The sequence below is a fragment of the Aedes aegypti genome, chromosome 3 (assembly GCF_002204515.2).
Source record: "Aedes aegypti strain LVP_AGWG chromosome 3, AaegL5.0 Primary Assembly, whole genome shotgun sequence".
NCBI lineage: Eukaryota > Metazoa > Arthropoda > Insecta > Diptera > Culicidae > Aedes > Aedes aegypti.
In genome coordinates this window covers 218,828,993-218,848,341 of record NC_035109.1, presented here as the reverse complement: position 1 = coordinate 218,848,341, position 19,349 = coordinate 218,828,993, and the positions used below count along the sequence as shown (strand labels likewise).

At 35.9% G+C, this 19,349-nt stretch overlaps 2 protein-coding genes and 1 long non-coding RNA gene across 3 annotated transcripts in view; 1 reads left to right on the top strand and 2 right to left on the bottom strand.

Annotated features, from left to right (window-relative positions):
• LOC5579851 (sortilin-related receptor) overlaps window positions 1–6,788 on the bottom strand; it is a 78,746-nt gene extending 71,958 nt beyond the window's left edge. The window contains exon 1 of the mRNA XM_021850468.1: window positions 6,018–6,788. Within this exon, the coding sequence (XP_021706160.1) occupies window positions 6,018–6,347 (330 nt within the window). The 5' untranslated portion in view covers window positions 6,348–6,788. The remainder of the gene's footprint in view (window positions 1–6,017) is intronic.
• A 497-nt stretch (window positions 6,789–7,285) lies between these two features.
• Window positions 7,286–7,954, top strand: LOC110678144. The gene is made up of 2 exons (XR_002501458.1): window positions 7,286–7,584; window positions 7,645–7,954. It is a non-coding gene; the product is annotated as an uncharacterized LOC110678144 (long non-coding RNA).
• Window positions 7,955–14,135: 6,181 nt separating this feature from the next.
• The window catches only part of LOC5579853 (spectrin beta chain), a 78,747-nt gene continuing 73,533 nt past the window's right edge, over window positions 14,136–19,349 (bottom strand). Inside the window, 1 exon segment of the mRNA XM_021852812.1 lies at window positions 14,136–16,204. Within this exon segment, the coding sequence (XP_021708504.1) occupies window positions 16,201–16,204 (4 nt within the window). The 3' untranslated portion in view covers window positions 14,136–16,200.

Here is a 19,349-nt window from a genome sequence, read left to right as displayed (position 1 = left end):
TTGAGCATTTTAGAAACAACAAATTTATTTTTTGAAATAAATAAGCAAATTTATTGAAATGAAAAAAAAATTGCTGGTAAGCCGTGAGTCAAAAATAAAATTTGTGAATTCAATACAGAAAAACAGCAAAAACTATCGTTTAAATGCAAGTGACTTGTAATATAACATGTTATTTTCCAAGTGATGACAACAATTAATGTTAAAATCAACTTTCAAATTATTTAAGGAACTTTTTTGAAAACCATGTTTTTCTGTGTGTGCATCAACCATATGGGGCATTATGAGCCACCCAACGGGGCAGTATGAGCCACCTCATTCAATCGTGTGATTTTAATTTAAAACAATATAGAGAAGAGCTTATGATAACCAGCACAATATTGGAAAGGAAATTTTACAGCTTTGCTTGGAATTGATAATTTGAACGGCTTATTTTTGATAGATACACAACACATAGTAAACAGACCACGAAATTCTAGTATTAAATTGCGACATTTGGTTCAAACTATTTTCTAGCAAAGTGTTACACTTATAATGGTGTACCAAGATGACTATGCAGTAACAAAATAATCTAGTATATTGCAGCAGTTCATTTTTATGTTTAAAACTCTGTTTGTTTTGCTTAAATCTATGTGGCTCATTTTGCCCCGCCTCTTCACTTTTTAAATAATATTCTGTTATCCAATATTTTTTTCTAGAATAAATCTAATTTCGCTCTCGTATTGTTCAGTATTACCAGAAGTATCAGTTGATTGGTAAAATTTGCCAGAATAATAAATATAATTGTCTTACAGCCTTAATTGAAAAGTGCGCCAAAATTATAAGCTTGTCATGACAAAGGACAAATATGTACATTTTTGGGAATATTTCAAGTTTCAAAACGAATATTTTTAAGGTTTTTATTGTGGTGGCTATTCGAAGCATCCTCTAGCAGATCATAATGACACTAGACATTCAAACACTATTTTTGAGGACAAATCCGAGGTGGCTCTTTTTGCTCCGTGTGTTCATATTGCCCCCAATGCCCCTACAGTCGAAGCGCGTTATAACGACATCGCAAGGAACCGTCGCAATAGAGAAAAGTCGTTATAGAGAATAGATATAACATTGAAATAAATTTCATGGGACCGAAAAATGTCGCTATAGAGAGCTTTTGTCATTATAAAAGTTGTCGTTATAACGAGCTTCGACTGTATATGCTTTCACTAAGGCCTAAACGGGTTAAGAAAATCAATTCACATCTAACAGACCTTACTTTTGTGTTTGGTGGAACCTCACTATTAATAAATGTTTTTATCCAAATCTTTCAATGTGGTGAGTTCAAGTACATTGTATCTAAGTTGTTTCAACAGATTTTTTGTTTAAAATTTTATTCTATAAAAATACAAATTTTTTACTCCACATAAGATAACATTACGAGATCATAACTTTTCAGGTATTTTTAGTATAAAAATATAGAATTTCAGGTTAATTTATGTCAAATATCTATGCTTGTGGATAGGCAACAACAATTTTAGGTTTTTGCATGTTTTAACGTAAATACAGTGGGATTCCGTTTTTGGCATGCTCCATTTTTGGCACCCCCCGATTTTGGCAACAAAATGGATCCGTTTTTGGCAACATTTTTGAATACCAACAAAATTTGTAATTTATTGTAAATGTTACTGTATCTGTTGCATAGATCATTTGAATAGCAGGTCAATTCAACAAGGACTACATTACAGAGCTCCATTTTCATTGATATTCCTCGAAATCCCACCAACTACTAAGTGCTCTCGCGTACGCGCCTATTTACTTCGGGATGGTCATTGGAGATGCATTCGCAACGTTTCATGAGGCCATTAAATATCACCAGTATCTCTACTAGAGAACAAACTTTTTTCTTAGGCATTCATACTGAATGACCAGCCCACTTGAGTCTGCCGGTGGGTGATACACTGAATAAAACCATTTTGCTTAAGTAGGATACAGTAATACATTGTTTTTTTTTTGCATTTTTTTGAATACAGGTCCCTTAAATGATTATTGATTTTACATGACCCACACATACAAATAGTGTAAATAATGCTTATAAAAAATCATTAAAGACATTTACTGCCCATACTCGCAATACAGTCCCATTAGGAAAATCATCATGTCGAGAAAAACGCTTCTAAACATAATACAACATGTTTTCGTTTTTCCGTTGCTGACAGTAATAAATCGTGGTGACATTACTCAACACATTATCATTGCAGTATTATCAAACCTTCAGGAATTAAAATACAGTTAAAATTGTTGTTTTTCATATCTTAATCGAAGAATCAATCCAATGGGACTCGTTATCTGAGTATTTTTCTTGCCAAACACAAATATACCCGCATACCAGTCCCATTACGGGGGACTGGCTTACTATGTTTTTACGCCCCATGACACATTCATTTTCAAGTTTATAGTAGATCCCACGCTAGATCCCAAGGAATTTTCCTAGCTGCAACTGTTAGTGCTAGTATAATTGGATTACAAATGTCCTTTAAAGTTATTGTACTATTCGGTGTTAACAGTGATCGTGTTGAAGACTCTCCATGATTTCATTTAACTGCAGAACATATTCCGGTCAACCAATTTAGAAAGTTAATTAAATCCACCACGGGGATGTTGGTTTCAAGCAATGCAACAAAGCAATTTTCGGTCAGTATGAAGACGGCAAAACTATTGAAGATTTCTTAGATCTTATCCACAATAATCCTGCTGTATGCCATGAACATCCTTACTTGTTGGTTTTGGAAGTTGCATGTACTTACTTAGGGTGACATTGGAAGCTCTGGCTGGCCAAACAAAAAACAAACCCTATTTCATGCCATAACAAGGTAAGCCTGCCGAAGAGTCCGGTGATAATGGGCCGGAGTACAATAGTAGTGAGAGTAGCATTGACTTAAAGGGAAGCTATTTTGACTATTTTTGGTTTAGAGGCTTGCAAGCTCACATTTCGAGTTGAGGTTCTACCACATCGCAACCGAAGTCATTCTGGGAAAACTTCAATACCACGTAAGAATAGATACTTTACAACATGAATAAACATGGTATGAGTCATTGTAATTCGTATTATTTCTCCCTTTAATAAAAAAAATCCGATGCAAGATTATAAAACTTATAACAGAGCTAGGTTCGCTTCAACTTCTTTGTAATTCACTAATGGGACTATTATGCGGGTACTTTCAATATGGGACGCGCATGATTTGGTATTATTTTCGCATTTTATCCATACAAAAACACAATTTTAAGCATGATTTCATAGAGTACACTAAAAATAAACACCATTCATGAAGTTAACTAAAAAATGGTTAAAATTCGTATGGGACTGTTATGCGAGTATGGGCAGTTTAAGCGATAAAAAATAAGTAGAACGTTTGGCACAATTAATATTATGGGAATATAGATTCATAGTATATTCCAACCCTACGGAAATCTGCTTCGAAGTCTCGATGCCATATGATTCCATAAGGATAACATAATAACATTATATTTATGATTTAAAAACCAATAGTTTCATTTTCATTTTCATTTTGCAGCGTTTGGTGGGGCAATGAGAGCGCAAGTCAGTCCAAAGCCGGGGTAAGGGATAGGTAATGGCCGTAATAGTCTATGCGGACCACTTGAACACCATCGGAAAGGATAAGAAGGGTTGGGGTAGGGTATAGGGAATGGAGAAGACTTGACACAATAATGCTATTAATGCTGCAAAATGTAAATGTGCTGAAAGCAATTTAATTTGAGTTTTGAAGTTTGATTTGACTTATTAAAATTCCAAATAGATCGGCCATTGTACAAGTAAGAAAGAATATGCTGATCGCTTTCTAGAAATTTTATAAACAACAAAATAATAACAATATGAGAGTGATGCTAAGGGCTGCTGATGGCACAATGCGACGCTTTAGGAGATTTTGATACTGAATGAACATTACTATACAGAGCGCAATTTAATCGATGGTGATAACTTTACAAACTTTATCTGTTTTTACACTGATTGACGATGCTGATTTATATAAAAATATTTAAAAAATATTTGATATTAGTTCATTTGTTTGTGTGATCTAGGTGTTAATAATGGAAAAATTTTACATACCCTTGATGAAATACTTCCCTGACCAGAAATATTATATTTTGAGCGCCCTTTTCGAAGCTATTCTATCCAGGTATCCATGTACTGCTTTCAATCCTGAAATTATTCTTATTGTGCATGCTCATGCATTATATTAGTGATGCTCATAATCATGCAACAGATAAGAAGGAGAGAAAAAGAGAATATAGGAACAGTGATTAGTAATGAGTTAATTATGTAGTTTTGTTAGAATTATAAACAATTAAACAGCAGTAATGAAAATAAAAAATAACTTATAAAATTACTTTGCAGCATAGCTGAGCCTTTCGGAACGTAAGACCGATGTATAAAAATAATTTGTTTCGAAATTGTCCGCGTGGTCTTCTAGTGCCCCTATTAGATCAGAATCAGTCATAGACATACATATCGAATGCTCGCCATGACCCTATGACCAACATTTGTATATGTATAGACTTAGCTGATGTGGCTTTTCTAATAGGTAGTTCTTTCACTTATTGATTGTCTTCAAAACCTTGTCAAGTATAGAAAATTGATTTTATTTCATTTATTACTACATTAAAGCTACATTGTACTTATTAAGTATTAGGTATTATTTTATGTTTTTATCACTATTGATATTATCAAGGCCAGAATTCCCAGTGAGTGAAGAATTTTATAGTACTAGAACACCATAGAAGATCGCTTAACATTACCTAATCATGGAACGGCTTTTTGCTCTATTATTTTAGGTAGATGCTGTTGATCTCCCTTTGCTCCTATCCGCAACCCGGTGCACGCGCCCTGTTGGTTTTCGAAAACCTCGTAGAAGATTACAAACCGTCAATGGCATTCCCAATTACTACCCCACATTGCACATTCAAGGGTCTGATTGTGCTCCTAACCCACCCTCAGTCTGTAATCTTCTCGCCAGTTTGAAATTATATTTTCCCGAAGTGAAAGTAATTTTGATGAGTGATAGCGTAGCAGCCCAACTGCATAGTACAGTAGTTTAACCAGAATCTTTAGGTCAGAAGATAAAATCTAAATTTTGTAATAAAAAGGTTGCCATTGCTTTGAAATTTACCCAAAATCTAATCAAAACTACTAACAACAGCGATCAATTATCAAAATTCATCGCTCCCTGGAAAATATAATCCCAAGCCCAGGGATTTATGATTTAAAAACCAATAGTTGAGAAATAAAATTAAAAAAATGGGTTCCGATTTTGGCACGGTTCCGTTTTTGGCAACTGAAAATTTCGACTTTGTTGCCAAAAACGGAATCCCACTGTATAAGGACTTGATTTTGATCATTTTTCAATCGACCACAGTAGAAATCTGATGTTTAGTTTGTATTCAAATTTCATACACTTAGTTTTATAATTTCGAATAAAAAAGTGATAGTCCAATCAATTATCGTATCGGCAATGGTTAACATATTTTATCAGATCAAAGTCGCTCAGATATAACGCGATTTGTGCAAAACTGATAAGAGGTCCAAGAAATGTAACTCCATCAACAAAGTAGCGTAAAAAATCGCTCTAAATTCAAAATTTGCTTTTGATAAATGCAAAGTAAAATGTGTGATAATTAAAATGTCTATCTGCACTAGTCTTGAAATGGCAGTATGGTAAAGTCCATACTTTCTGGGACACCCTATAAATCTTGGTTAAACATTCTATATTTACTTAGGTGGCAAAGTTAATTGAACTTTTATTTACTATTCCTATGCAAACCAACTACGACGCTATTCAAATCGGGTAAAGGGAATGAAACAGTTTAGATAATTTGTAAGCTGGAAATCTACTTAATTCAGTAAGTTAATTAAGTTATTAGGCTAAACATGTTTTACTCTGCCACGATATCAAATAACAAACCCAAAATACTTTAATAATCGCGCGTTTCAAGAAATGCATATCAAGAGAAAAAAAAAATCATACCTTTGCCTCAATCACCGGACGAACTGAATTTTTGCTATCCTTTCCAGTGCTTCCCACTGGTGTCACAGAGGATGCTGCTGATCCGCTGGCCAATGACCCTGCTCCAGTTGCGCTGCGTTTCATTCGGTTCAGCCCATTCATGCCTTCTGCTCCACTATCGTCGTCAGCAAATTTGTTGATTACGAACGATCGTTCCGGCCCTTGTCTCTCATAGTGCACAAACAGAATATCGGGAGGAAATCCGTGTCGAACGGCAGACTGAGCAGCCGATCCATAAAGACACACCAGCATCATTGTCAAAACGATAAAACACATACGATGACGCGCCATTTTGATTTCTTTTTCTCTTTTCTGCCGTCAGATTTCTGTCGAAGACACAGAACTCCACAGATAATGTGGCTGCTAGAAAACAACAGGAATCACTGTTATTCGCCCCGGCAGGCCAGGATGTTGATGGAAATCCTTCACTTTCTTTATTTGCACTAGCACATTCGATAAAAAATTTGCTCCAGGTAAAATTTCACTTCCAACACGGGTCACCCTTCTACAACGCAGTAGATACCGATTTTTTACTTGTTTACCCGTCCGACCAAAAACAATATTTGCACAAAAACTGTAATTAGTTTCCCAGTAATAATTAAATTTGCAAAAATGTAACAAAAGCTACATTTTTCTTGCTTTTAACACCCCGCGTTACACTTTATAAACACTCCGCAAGAGACGATGCATCCACGACGAAAATTCAACACAGACTGACAGAAATACAAAAATTCTGACGGATCTTTGTGCTTTGTGGAACGGATGGAAATGGAATAGAAAATGACGACGCGGAAAAACACAGCGGAAAGGAAACAATACACTGAGCAAAAAATCAACATCAACACTGAAGATGCATTAATCTCATGGGCTAGGACTGGGAGGGAGGCACCGATACTACACACGAAATTGGTTACAATTCAAGCATGATTTTTCAAATCGGCGTATCTAACACTCGGATGGTTTCGAGAAAAATGCGATGCAAAATATTGTAAAGCATTTTAAATCCTGTTTAAAATGTTTTGCATTTTTTCTATTGCGATGTCTACTATAAGTTGAAAAAAAGAAACACTGTTTCTAACCACTATTAAACAAATCCGATTTGTTTTGAATTTAATTGAAAAACAGGTAAAATTAGAGAATAAACCCTTTTGCTTTGTGCTGCTCACATACACCATGGATGATTCGTCGATACCGTACCTTGATTGATACATACACCTTGCTTGATGCGTCGGTTTGACAGTTCGTTTTGCACATCCGTCACGTCATATACACCAGTATTGTTTTGAAGTTGCACATACACCGGTTTGCAAATTCCCATAAAACTTATTAAACTTAGTCAACTTAGTTAACCCCCTAAAATGGTAGTTTTTACCCAAGGGGTGGATCACTTATTCAGTGCACATCAGATGTGCATTTATTTGCATCAAATGCATTTTTTTGGTGTTCACATCAGCTTAACACTGGCCCATACCATCGTATAGTGCTATAGCAACACGCCATTGTTTGTTGTGATTGTTATGAAATTGTCGTAATTGGTACTCTACAATGATTTTCTTCACTACCTAATTACAAACTTTATTTGTTTCAGATAATCAAGCTTTTTGGAAACCGGAATATATAATAAGTTTAAAATCCTGACCGATGCTTAACTTGGAAACATCACGATCAAGCATCTAATTACTTGAGGACTTTTCCGTCAAGAACAGTCTATGCATACAAAGTGGAGAAAGGATAAATGGTTGACAGGAATATATTGACGCACGTTCTGAGGACTAATCGAAAGTACTCGGAAATTTCTTCCTAAGAAATCTAGCTACAGTCTGCTTACCAGTGGAAAATAGAAATCTGCATTGATTCGCAAATTAATGATTAAAAATATAACACAACGATTTGAATTATTTTGTCCAAACATCTTATTTTATCTCCTACAATGTCGGTTGGGGATCTTGGGGACAGTTGAAGAACGATGAGCTCTTTAAATTGTTTTTCTCCCTCTCAAGTATTGCTTTCCTTGCAGAATGTACATTTCTACGTCGGAGCGTTTAATCACCGCAGTATTTGGATTACATGAAGGAAGACGAGTGTAGGTAAAGGGCTGGTGTCTAAAAGTCGTTTAAATAACAGAAACTCCAAAATCCGTTTCTGGATACCCTGCAACTACACCGTCTAACTTACAGACTGACGGGAGATAAGGGTTCTGAATGATTAGGATTATATTGATTCCATATTCAGTACTCCAATGAGTCCGGGGAGTGGCACAAGTAGCTAGGCTGAGGCTTCTTCAAGGGACTTATTTCTTAGATGACCGAAAGTGAAGTTTTTAGAATTTTCCTCACTGCGGCCGGCAAAAAACAATAGTGGGAGCTGGTCTGAAGCTTCGTTGGAGCGATTACACAGCTGCCAGTTTGCAGTAGGTTATTGAGACTTCTCTTTCTACGAGCACCTTCGCACTGGCTACGAGTAGAGTAAGCGGGTGGTATCACCCTCAATCAGTCGCTAAATCAGTCGGGACGGAGGACAAGACCGGTTACAATACGAGGTAACACAGGTAGTGTTTTTTTTTTAATGAGTAGTAGCTTTTCCTGAGCGCCCCGAAACGCTCAATGACTTTGACAATTTGACAAGGGTAGAAAAAAAAAACATTGGAGCAAGCCATGAATTGCCAATTTGCTGAGTGTGCATTTAAATGCATTGAAATTTAACAGATGCATCAGAAGTGATCCACCCCTTGTTTTTACCGCACAATTTTTTTGCGTGTAAAAAGAGCCTCATTCCAATACGTTACCACAGACAAACAGACGTCACACTCTCATCATTGTCCATCGACCACCTATTTAACGGTCGATTCAAAAATATGGTAAGTGGCCAATCCGCCACCCGCAGCGCTCGCATCGTTTTTGTTCGCGTTTGACGTTTACACATTACCGCCATCTGTTGACCCGTCGGCCAAATACACTAATTTTAGCATTAGGCGTACATGTCCTCGTGACTATGATTTGCATCGAGATTTGTTTTAAGTGTTACGTCTGTTTGTGTGTGACGTTACATTCAATTAGAATAAACGGTGCTCTCGTGACGTTACTTTTGCATGTGCAATTTGGGTCCTAAAATTTTTAATGAAATCTTGTTTTTATTTAATAACACGAAAAAGCATGTTACTGTAACTGCTTTAGTAATTTTTCCCGCTCAAATAATAGCTACCGTGTACCCCCGCTAATTTGAACGGTACCTCATGCAAACCATCGGGGTTCATTTTTAATTTGAACATCTAGTCACCCTATAAACGTGTTTCTGGTTACCTCTTTCACTGTTTTGTTTTGATTCTGCGTTCCGTTCCACAGCGTTCCATTTCAGTTTACTCTGTTACATGAGCTAAATGACGTTTGAACCATTTTTAATCTGAACGATGTGCAAATTAGCGGGGTACAAATTAAAAAGTCAAGACCAACAATTGGAAAGGCCTCAAGTCCAAAATGTAAACAAATCGGGTTTCTGCTGATTTAAGTGTATAAGAGCCTATTCTTACTGTAACATACAATAGTCATGCAAAAATATGCATGAAAGTTGAAAAAATATCATTTTTCTAAAAGGCCCCATCTCATTTCCCGATAATTAGGATATTAATCGTAAATGCGGCCTTTTCCCAAAAAGGCCCCATTTCTATATTTACTTGAAACCGAGTTGAGGCCTTTTAAACAAACATCAAAATTGCAACTAAAATTACGAAAAAATGTTTCAAATTTACTTAGCAGATACAAGTTATACTTCAGCCGCTCCGCTCCCTGTATTATTTTACACAGCGATAGTCTCAACGGCGAACATAACCAAATTTTCCGTCGGGTTCCTGTGAAGTGATGTATTTTGTATCATACTACCTAATAATACCTGTGTCAGCATGTCTGTACTTCACGACTTATTAATAACAACACGATTTCGTTACAATTGCATGAAACATAACGTTCAATTGAAATATTACTTCAATTGAACAAATATTTCCATATAATTGCTCGACGACACTCTCGCTTAGCACATCCATTATGTTTATCGATGACGATGATTGAATAAATCACATATTTAATCGACCGCACGAATCTCCTCTTGCTGCAGAGATCCCATGTACCTTGCTTTACCACGTAAACTCTCCTACACTTCAATTATCGTATTTTATCATCAATTTTGAATGATTTTCAAAAGGCCACATCTGAAGATGATGAAAAAACAAGCCACAACTAGAAGGCCTCAACACATTTTAGAGTAAACAAAGGCGTCAGCTCACAGGCCTCATCAGCGTCGGCCGGCGTCTATGGGCACAAATGAAAAGGGCTGCACAGCTTTTGGTGAAATAAAAGCCTCATTTCCTTTGACTCGTTTTTTTAGCAGGATTTTTTGCTAAAATGATAGTAATGGATATTCATAGCTATAAATCAGTTTATCCATCGACTTTCTGGACGATATAATAACATAAAAAGCTTAAATTCATAATTTAAATTTGATTTATTGTTTGACAAAACGAGATTGCATTTTTCTCATTGTTTACTTTTTGGAGATGAGGCCTTTTGAATTGTTAGTCTTGAAGTGTTCAGATTAAATGTGGTCAAACCAACGGGGGTACCCGGTACTACGTATTACTAGCAGAGCCGTAGCATGGTATCATGGCGCCCTTGGCGAACCTCCATTTTAGCGCCCCTAAATCAAAGCTCATCAAAATTATTTTTGAAACACTTTGAGCGATTTCTACAAGAATTTTTTATGAAAATCATCAAAAGTTTCATAATTAGTTAAAATATTTCTTAAGTTCAGAACGCATTACACTATTGACTAAAATCCGCCAAGAAAACATGTTTATTTTTTTATTTGTCCAATGAAAATTTTAGAACTTTTGAATGTTATCTGAAAGATGCTCTAAAAAATTCCGAAGAAATTTATAGTTCATATGGTTAGATGTTTCAGGCAAAATTTTCAAATTATGGTGAAATACAATTTTTTAAAGAATCCTCCCAAACATCCATCTGTTTTAAGGCAGAGTTTTGAAATTGTTTTGCCCTGAAGAACTAGAAAGAATTTAGGAGCTTATGCCCAAAATAGAATTCGAAAAGAAAAAAATTCAAATATTTTTCATTTTTTCAAGATATTTGTACAGGAACCGAAGAAAATTGTTTTAAGATTTGAAGAGAACTTTTTTTTATAAATTTTGCGTAGATTTAGTCAAGTTTTCCTCTAGAAGTGTTATTGCAAAACAGCAATGTGGAAATCACAAATTTTGTAACTAATTAATAGTAAATTACTTGAAATACATCAAAGAGTAGCCCCTCAATTATGTATTCAAATGATAATCGATATAACCATTGTCTTTGAAAGCTGTTTTTACAGTAAGATACCAAATAAAAAGGAAGTACTATTTACAAAAATTTTAAGTTTTTTTTTAAGAACCTTTCAATTGAAATCCACGGTGGATGAGAAGGTTAATCGAGGATCTATTAGAAGAAAGTTAACCATATATACTTTCGATGAAAAAAACATCAAACCTTTGAAATTATGTGTAAGACCGATCAAGACGAAGCGAGAGCTTTGTTTAGAATCCTGTCCTTGATTTTGAGAGAATCTTGACCAATTTTCTGTTGAAATTCTGCCCAGAGTTTCGTGGATCCCGCTCAGGATTATATTAGATTCATGCACATTAGGGTGCGGCTTATTTTTCGAAAGTTCTCAAAACCAAAAATTCATGTGCTCTTCTGGACTTGAATCACGTGAATAATGAAACATCAAATATGATCCAAAAATATTAAGATTTAGAGGTAGCGCAAGCGACTTTCATATTTTTCTATATTATGTTCAATAATTCTTTTGAAATTATTACTGATAAGATTTTTTCAATGTTCAATATTCCCTAAATTAATATCTTCAAAATAAATACCAAGTGTTTCACGCATTTTGGCGCCCCTGTAGGCTGGCGCCCTTGGCGGGTGCCAACCTGATGGCCAACCGCACGCTACGGCACTGCGTACTAGTGAGCAGTAGAGTTTTCAGTGCATAAATGTTTGTGAAATCTGCAGCATGCTGACGAATAAATCCAAGAGCGGAAAAGGCTTTGGCCGCGGTAACCCCTATGTGTTCGTTGAATTTAAGCTTTTCGTCGATGATTACGCCCAAGTCGCAGATAGACGTCACCCTTTGCAGAAGAACTGAATCGATTGAGTATTAAAAAACGGTTTTGCCACTGCATCTACTGAAGGAAATAACCTTACACTTGGTACCGTTGACGCGCATTCTATTATCACCGCACCCCTAGTGAAGTGCTACACTAGGGCGGTTCAAAATTTAAAAAGGTTTGAGAATCCAATCTCCCATATGTTCCTTATCATCCTTACCATAAAAATAGTGAACTGTGGAATTTTCAGGTTTCTAGGAGGTAATTTAAAGGTGGCCCAAAGACAATGTAGGTTTATATGGTAATAACTATGAAGAAATTTTAAGATATGTTCTAAACACGCTTGTACTGTAATGTAAATACAAACTTATTATCCCATAGTAAAAAACTCATTCTTCAAACCATGGTAAAGAAATTTGCTGAAGAGAGAAATTCAATCCGGCGGACATCAGAATGTGACATGCGTTATCATAAGCATGAAACGAGCTCACCAGTTGGTAATCCGTCCTCGACTGAACACGAATATATTTTACACTCACACAGCGCGAACAGCAAAACTTCTCGGCGTCCCGATAACGAACCGTCTTGCTTGGGCTTTTCAAAGCACTGCTCAGCAAAACGCGCTAAACGAAAAGCAAACTCCCGGCGACCCAAAAACGAACCATCTTGCTTGGGCTTTCCAAAACACTCTGCAGGCGATGTACACGGCGAAACCATATTAAAAAGCGAAGCGGATTCATTTTAAAACAGTTTTAGAAGACAGATTGTGAGTTTCTTAATCAATTTTCTAAAACCCATATGAAAGTTACTTACGTCGATTTTGAAAAAGTAATCGAGATTTGAAGAAATAGGCCAGACACCTCAAAAATACATTTTGAATAGACTAACGGGGACCTTTGAGGAAGGATTAACGGGGAGGGGTTTTGTGTCTATATGAACGTCCCCTAATATTTTTGGCACTCTAATTTACAATGGATATTACTTGCGAATATATACTAAGGAGTGGAAGAGGAAGTAATGGCTATGTATTAGTAAACAGAAAAAAACGCAAACAACAATTATTTACGTCACTATTTTACACGGCTTCTCGCATGTTGTTGTGAAACATTTTACACCGTACACGAATGTCACGCACACTATATGGCGACGTGAACTGTTGCCAGTTACGTATAACGTCTGTTTATCTGTGGTAAGCCTCGTTGGAAAAATGTGCAACTCTTGCTGAAGAAACAAACATTTTGCAACTTGTTGCATAAATAACTATTTGAACATTTTGTCAAGGAATGTGATATAAAATGTACAAGAGTAATGTTTATAATTTGTCTCATTTTATTTGGAAATTTTTAGAGTAGCGATCTTGATTTGATTATTTTTGATAACAATTAAATATTGATGTTTTCATTTTTATATCAAGGAATTCTTGACTTCCAGATATTTTTACATGTTTAGTCGCCTTACTTGATTCTAGAAAATAATATTCAATCGTAGATGTAAATATATCTTTATTTCTTTTATGTTTTTATATAAGGTTCACCAAGGAAAATTGCAATTTGCGAGAAAATCGGATGTACTACGAGCGCTTTAATTAAAATCAAAAACGGTTTCACTGCTGGATCACCACGCGGATCGTTCAAATAACTAAAAAAGAATGATATCATTTTAAGAAAACATTTGTACTAGCCGATCGGAATTAGGCATTTGTACCGAACATCACAACTCACTTACATAAGTGAAGAATGTAATAATTTTTGCTCCGAAATGCTCTAGCTCATCCAATTTTCTATTCCAAGTGCACTTTCGACTTGTTACGATGTTGACGGTTCTTCGTGAGTGCATTATATTTCTAGAATATTAAGACTATCCACAAGATGTCACTGAATTAGCATTTTTATATAGTCCGCTTTCTTTTACGTTAGAAGAAAAACAAATTATAAGCATTATTATTCCATACGTTTATTTTTGTTTTTATACTCACAAGCTGGCAGTTTAAAAATATACTTGATTGATTTTTATACTTTTGTATAAACAAATGTTCTTTTACATAGCGCGCTAATATATTTTTGCTTCTCTCTTGCGATTTTTTTTTCGTATTTATTTAGTACATTCTTAAGAAAAGAAAAAATAAATAATGTACGGCTTAAAATAAACAGAAATAATATAATATTTATTCTAAGCTTTTCATTAGAATTACATTATCGTTTTGTCGAAACATTGAAATTGTATTCATTGTGTGTATTTTATTGCAATGACATTTTTTCCATATAGGTAATAGTGCTCTTACTTAATTAACGAATAAACGGCCGATATTGAAGCTTTAACATGACCCTTCAGTACGTCGTCAATCAGCTGCCTTGCGCCTCCATATAGAATGCATCGGCCAGCCTATACCGTTTCGCTATAAACAGCTATAAACTATTGTATTTGTGTTGATTGGTAAGACGAAATGAAATAAAATAATTTTGGGAAAGCTTTATAGCTTCGCAAAATTCATATAAACCAAGAATATACAGAAATTTCATATCAAGCATACTGATAACGTTTCCAAGCACATACTTTCGACGCCATGATCAAGTGGAAGCTTTATGAACGGGTTCCTAGAAGCGGAACGCCCAATATCCAACACTTTATATGATGTATTCAGTTATCAGTATGTTTTATACGCAATTTGCAGTGTTTTCTTTCTTTAAAAAACCCAATCAAACTCCTTCGAGATGGATTGAAATAATCTGCTCTAACCGGTTGCGTCGTGGTATTCCTTTTTTTTCCCGCATAGTTCTAATCGTTTGTGCTGCAATATTAATATTACAATGGAAAGCACACAGCTAGATCTTACAATAAAGCGAACTCATTCACACTATGATAAATGTATTCCACAAAGCGTAATAGAAAAGAAGCTATAGAAGGTATAATGTATATAAATAAGAACGCAACCCTAAAGTTTCATCTTGGTTTTAGGCTATACACCACTTCAAACGAAATAGAAATATTCCGAACTCTGCGATGTTTTAGGTGTTATTGGCCATGGCTGACTGGATTACTACATTAAATCCTTATTTCTTGAACTTTGTTTGCGAAAATAAAGAAATTAGGTTTTCTACACTGTACGTCTATAATAGGTGTCATCTACTGGCCTTTCAACATTTTGCAAGGGTCACACTCTTCTTATTCTTACAATTTCTTTTCTCACGAAACGAAATCGAAGACGTTGTGGGAGTTCAAAGATTTTCTTTTTTCTTCTGCTGAGTTCTTTGTCCTTCGGCTAGGATAAAATAAATATTTATTATTTTATAGATATACATTGTTTTTAAAATTAGTTTTCGTCAGGTTTTTTTTTTTATTTGGTTCCAAATCAGCTTTAGCGGAGCGCGTTTTGTCTTGTTTAAATGTTCTTAATTCGACAACGTCCATTTTCTATTTAAACGATACACTTTTTACGTCATTGAAAGTTCTAAATTTCAGTAGCTGTTATTGCGAAGACGCTGCTTTGAGATGTGAAAATCTTACAGATAAAAGTTGTGTTGTTTGCTCTCGATAATGAGATGTGATGATTGTTGATGGAATTGTTGTAGTAGATGAAGCTCCCGAAAACCAGAATCACCTGGATTGTACTCATTGCGATATCTCCGTATTTGTGTACTCTATTCGCTAAGTGCTTGCTCTTGTTATTCACTGGACTAAGCTGAAATATTTTTATAAGTTGTTCTAAACGTATTAGTGGTTCCTGACAAGTTTTCAAACTGAGAAGTTAGTCAACAATGATTAACCACACAAGTGCTGGCTTTTTACGTTTCCTGCATTGACTTTTACATTACATATGCTTTGCTTTATTATTATTCACCTGTTGGTGTCGTGAACAGTACGTACTTAAAATCACTAACAACTAATTAAAACAGAAGAAGGTTGTCCAATTGGGTTTAGTACAGATTTTGCTGATTTATCGCAATCGTTTTTGCATAGATGTGTCGATATCGGATCATGTATGTTTTTGTAAAGATTTTAACTGGAAATAAAATGAAAGAAAATGAAGAAGAGAAAATAGGTAAACATGGTTATCACACAATTTTGATATAGTTTATTGTTAAAATGTTTATGTTATGGTTTTGCTGTTTTTGATGTGCACAAATGTATTCCAATATGAGTATAATGCAAAAATAATTTATCTAAAAATTTAGAGATGACCTATGTTAGGAAGTTTAGGGTACTTGTTGAAAATATTACTCAGGATGCGTTGAAATTCAAAATACGTTCATAGGGTTAACAACTACTTGGGCACTTACATGATTCATTTTGACATGGGGGTTTTCGATGAAGCTTTGCAAAAAAAGCACTTTAATGCCACGAATATTGTAGCCAAATTTGAGCTCAATAGCTTTAAAGAAAAACCCTGCCCAAGTGAATCAGAAGTGCCAAGAATAGAATTATTAATACTTTTGCTATCAATGCTTGATTTTTCTATTTTTTTTCACATACATCATTTTTTTTCAACTCGAATCGAACAAAATTGGGTCATTCAGTCAAAAGATTATATAAACTCAGTAACAGAGTAACACCTCAATATAAGTTGGTAGGACAATGAAGCACAGATAAAGTTTGCCCCGAAAATATCTAGGTAGTAAGCACGAAGCGACATGTTAATCATGCTCACGAGGGCGGTGATCGAGTCTTCAATGTTTAATTGGAATACATTTGCACCACAAAGATCTTTCAGATCCGAAATATTGTCATCATGACTAAGTGTTGCCAATTCTGTGAAACAATTAAGTTAGTAAATCTACCATTCAATGTGATGTGAAACTAAAAAAAACAAACTCAATGATAGAGAGGGTGTTCTTTATGAACGGTTTCTTTTTGTTTTTCAATTTAAAGAAACCAGTTGTAAGGTTATGGCGTCGAAAGACATTGAACTTTCAAAAATTAAGATATGGGAATTCTGTCCAATTTGTCTTCAAGTTTTCAAGTCTGCCGACTGCTTGGGCACGTCAGAAGTTAATCATCAATATTAACCACCTTTTCCCGAGCAGCCTAGATAGCCACGTAGTGTTGGTAGCGGTTGTTTAACTGGCTAAGAATTAACACTACGGATTTCCTTTTCCGGTGGTAAAAGTCCACCTCACAGATGACCCCTAATTTATAGTGTAATGCGTACCGTGCCTAAGAATGAATGGTTAGGGGGTCCAAATAAAGCCTAACCGCAAACGGAGCCTTTGGAGTACCAGGGCGCCCTCTGCAGTATTGTGCTCTTCCTGTGCTACCCGAAGCAATGACGCAGGTGACCTTGTGTTTCTCCGAGATAATCGGCTGCTCTTGTTCTGTCTCTAGCCTGAGGCTAAATAAGGGTGGGATTATGAATATGTTGCTATTTAATTTAAATTATCACCTATATGGTTTCGCACTATGCGTTTTACACACTGTGTTCTTTGCTTTTTCGCCTTTGGCGACTTTCAAAAGATACCGATCTGTTTTTTTTCGCTGCTGGTCTTTTTCGTGCTGAGATTGCAAAGAGCTTAATCATGCCTAGTTTGGGTAGTGGCTACGAATAGGTTAGTTCAGATCAATCTACAGCATAAAAGAGCAGTAACGATCAATCTTTGCAGACTCATGCAAAATGGTACAGCCCAAGTGGCGCTAGTTCAAGATCCCTAATATCGTAGAGGGGACTTCTGTCTAGGTAACCTTGTGGACCCAGTTTTTGCTACTTTCAGCAAACTTGAAATGGCAAACTCGCGCTCCATGCCCCGCGCATGCATGCTCGTTAATAAAGCAATCGTTGCTACACTCATTTCTGAGTTAACTACCAGAGATGTATGTGCTGTCACAATCGATGTTTCTGTTGGTGATCTAAACAGGAAATACGTCTATTGTTTGGTATATTCACCACATGATGAACCATCCCCAACGGATGACGGATGGATCTGGGGCAGCTCAGATATCAATTTGAGAGGCTCTAGTCTGATGGAATACTTAAGTAGTACATATCTTGGATTATGTAACATAGGCAATCGCCCAACCTTCATGCTCTTGGTGATGAACTAGCCGTATGCGCTAAAAATCACCTTAATAAAGAACAAAAAAAAACCAACCTTCATGGTATCTACTAGAGAAGAAGTGTTAGACATAACGCTCTGCTCGAATAGAATCAGTCACGAGTTGACGAATTGGCATGTATCAGATGAGGAATCATTATCTGATCATCGCTACATCTTCTTTGAACATTCAAATGTAACTGCGCAGACTTTGCGTTTTAGGAATCCCCGGTCAACAAACTGGGAACTCTATATTGAATTTATTGCGACCAAATTTCATGGATATTCTCCGTCCATTGAAAATCCAAGTGATTTGGATGATGCCGTTGATACTACAACATCCTACATTATGGAAGCTTTTGAAGAAGCATGTCCTCTGTGGTCTGTGAAGACTACAAGAGGAACTCCATGATGGAATTCCGATCTGACTTGACTCAGGAAACAATGTGGAAGGAGTAGGCACAGACGCCGTTCAGCTGGATCAGAGTCGTTCAAGTCGGCTCGCAAGGCTTACAAGAAGGCTCTTCGTTCTGCTGAACGATCCGGCTGGAAAAAAACCTTTTTACAAATGTTTCCAGTTTGAGTGAAGTCGGCTGAACAAAATCCTTGCAAAATCTAAGGATTTCCAAGTGAACGAAATTCGCTTACCTAATGGTGACTTTACTTCTTCTGATGAAGAAGTTTTAGAATGTTTATTCAATACACACTTCTCTGGATGTGTGGACATAGCATCTACGGATGAACCAAATGTCTTTTCATGTAGTTACGAGTCTCTGGCCTCGGCTCGCAGTATCGTAACTACTAATAGTTTTGCTCCTTTCAAATCTCCAGGAGCGGATGGGATTTATTCTGTTCTGCTCCAAAAGGGATTTGAGTTTATCAAACATATTTCGAAAAAGCTACTTGTAAACAGTTTTGCTACCGGGTACATTCCCAGATCCTGGCGTGATATTACTGAAAAGTTTATCCCGAAGGGAGGACATGCGTGGTATGAAGAAGCGAAGAGTTTTAGACCAATCAGTCTGACCTCTTTTCTTTTGAAATGTCTGGAACGCATTATCGATCATCACATCCGTGATGTTTATTTGGCAAACATGCCTTTTCATGTGAATCAACATGCTT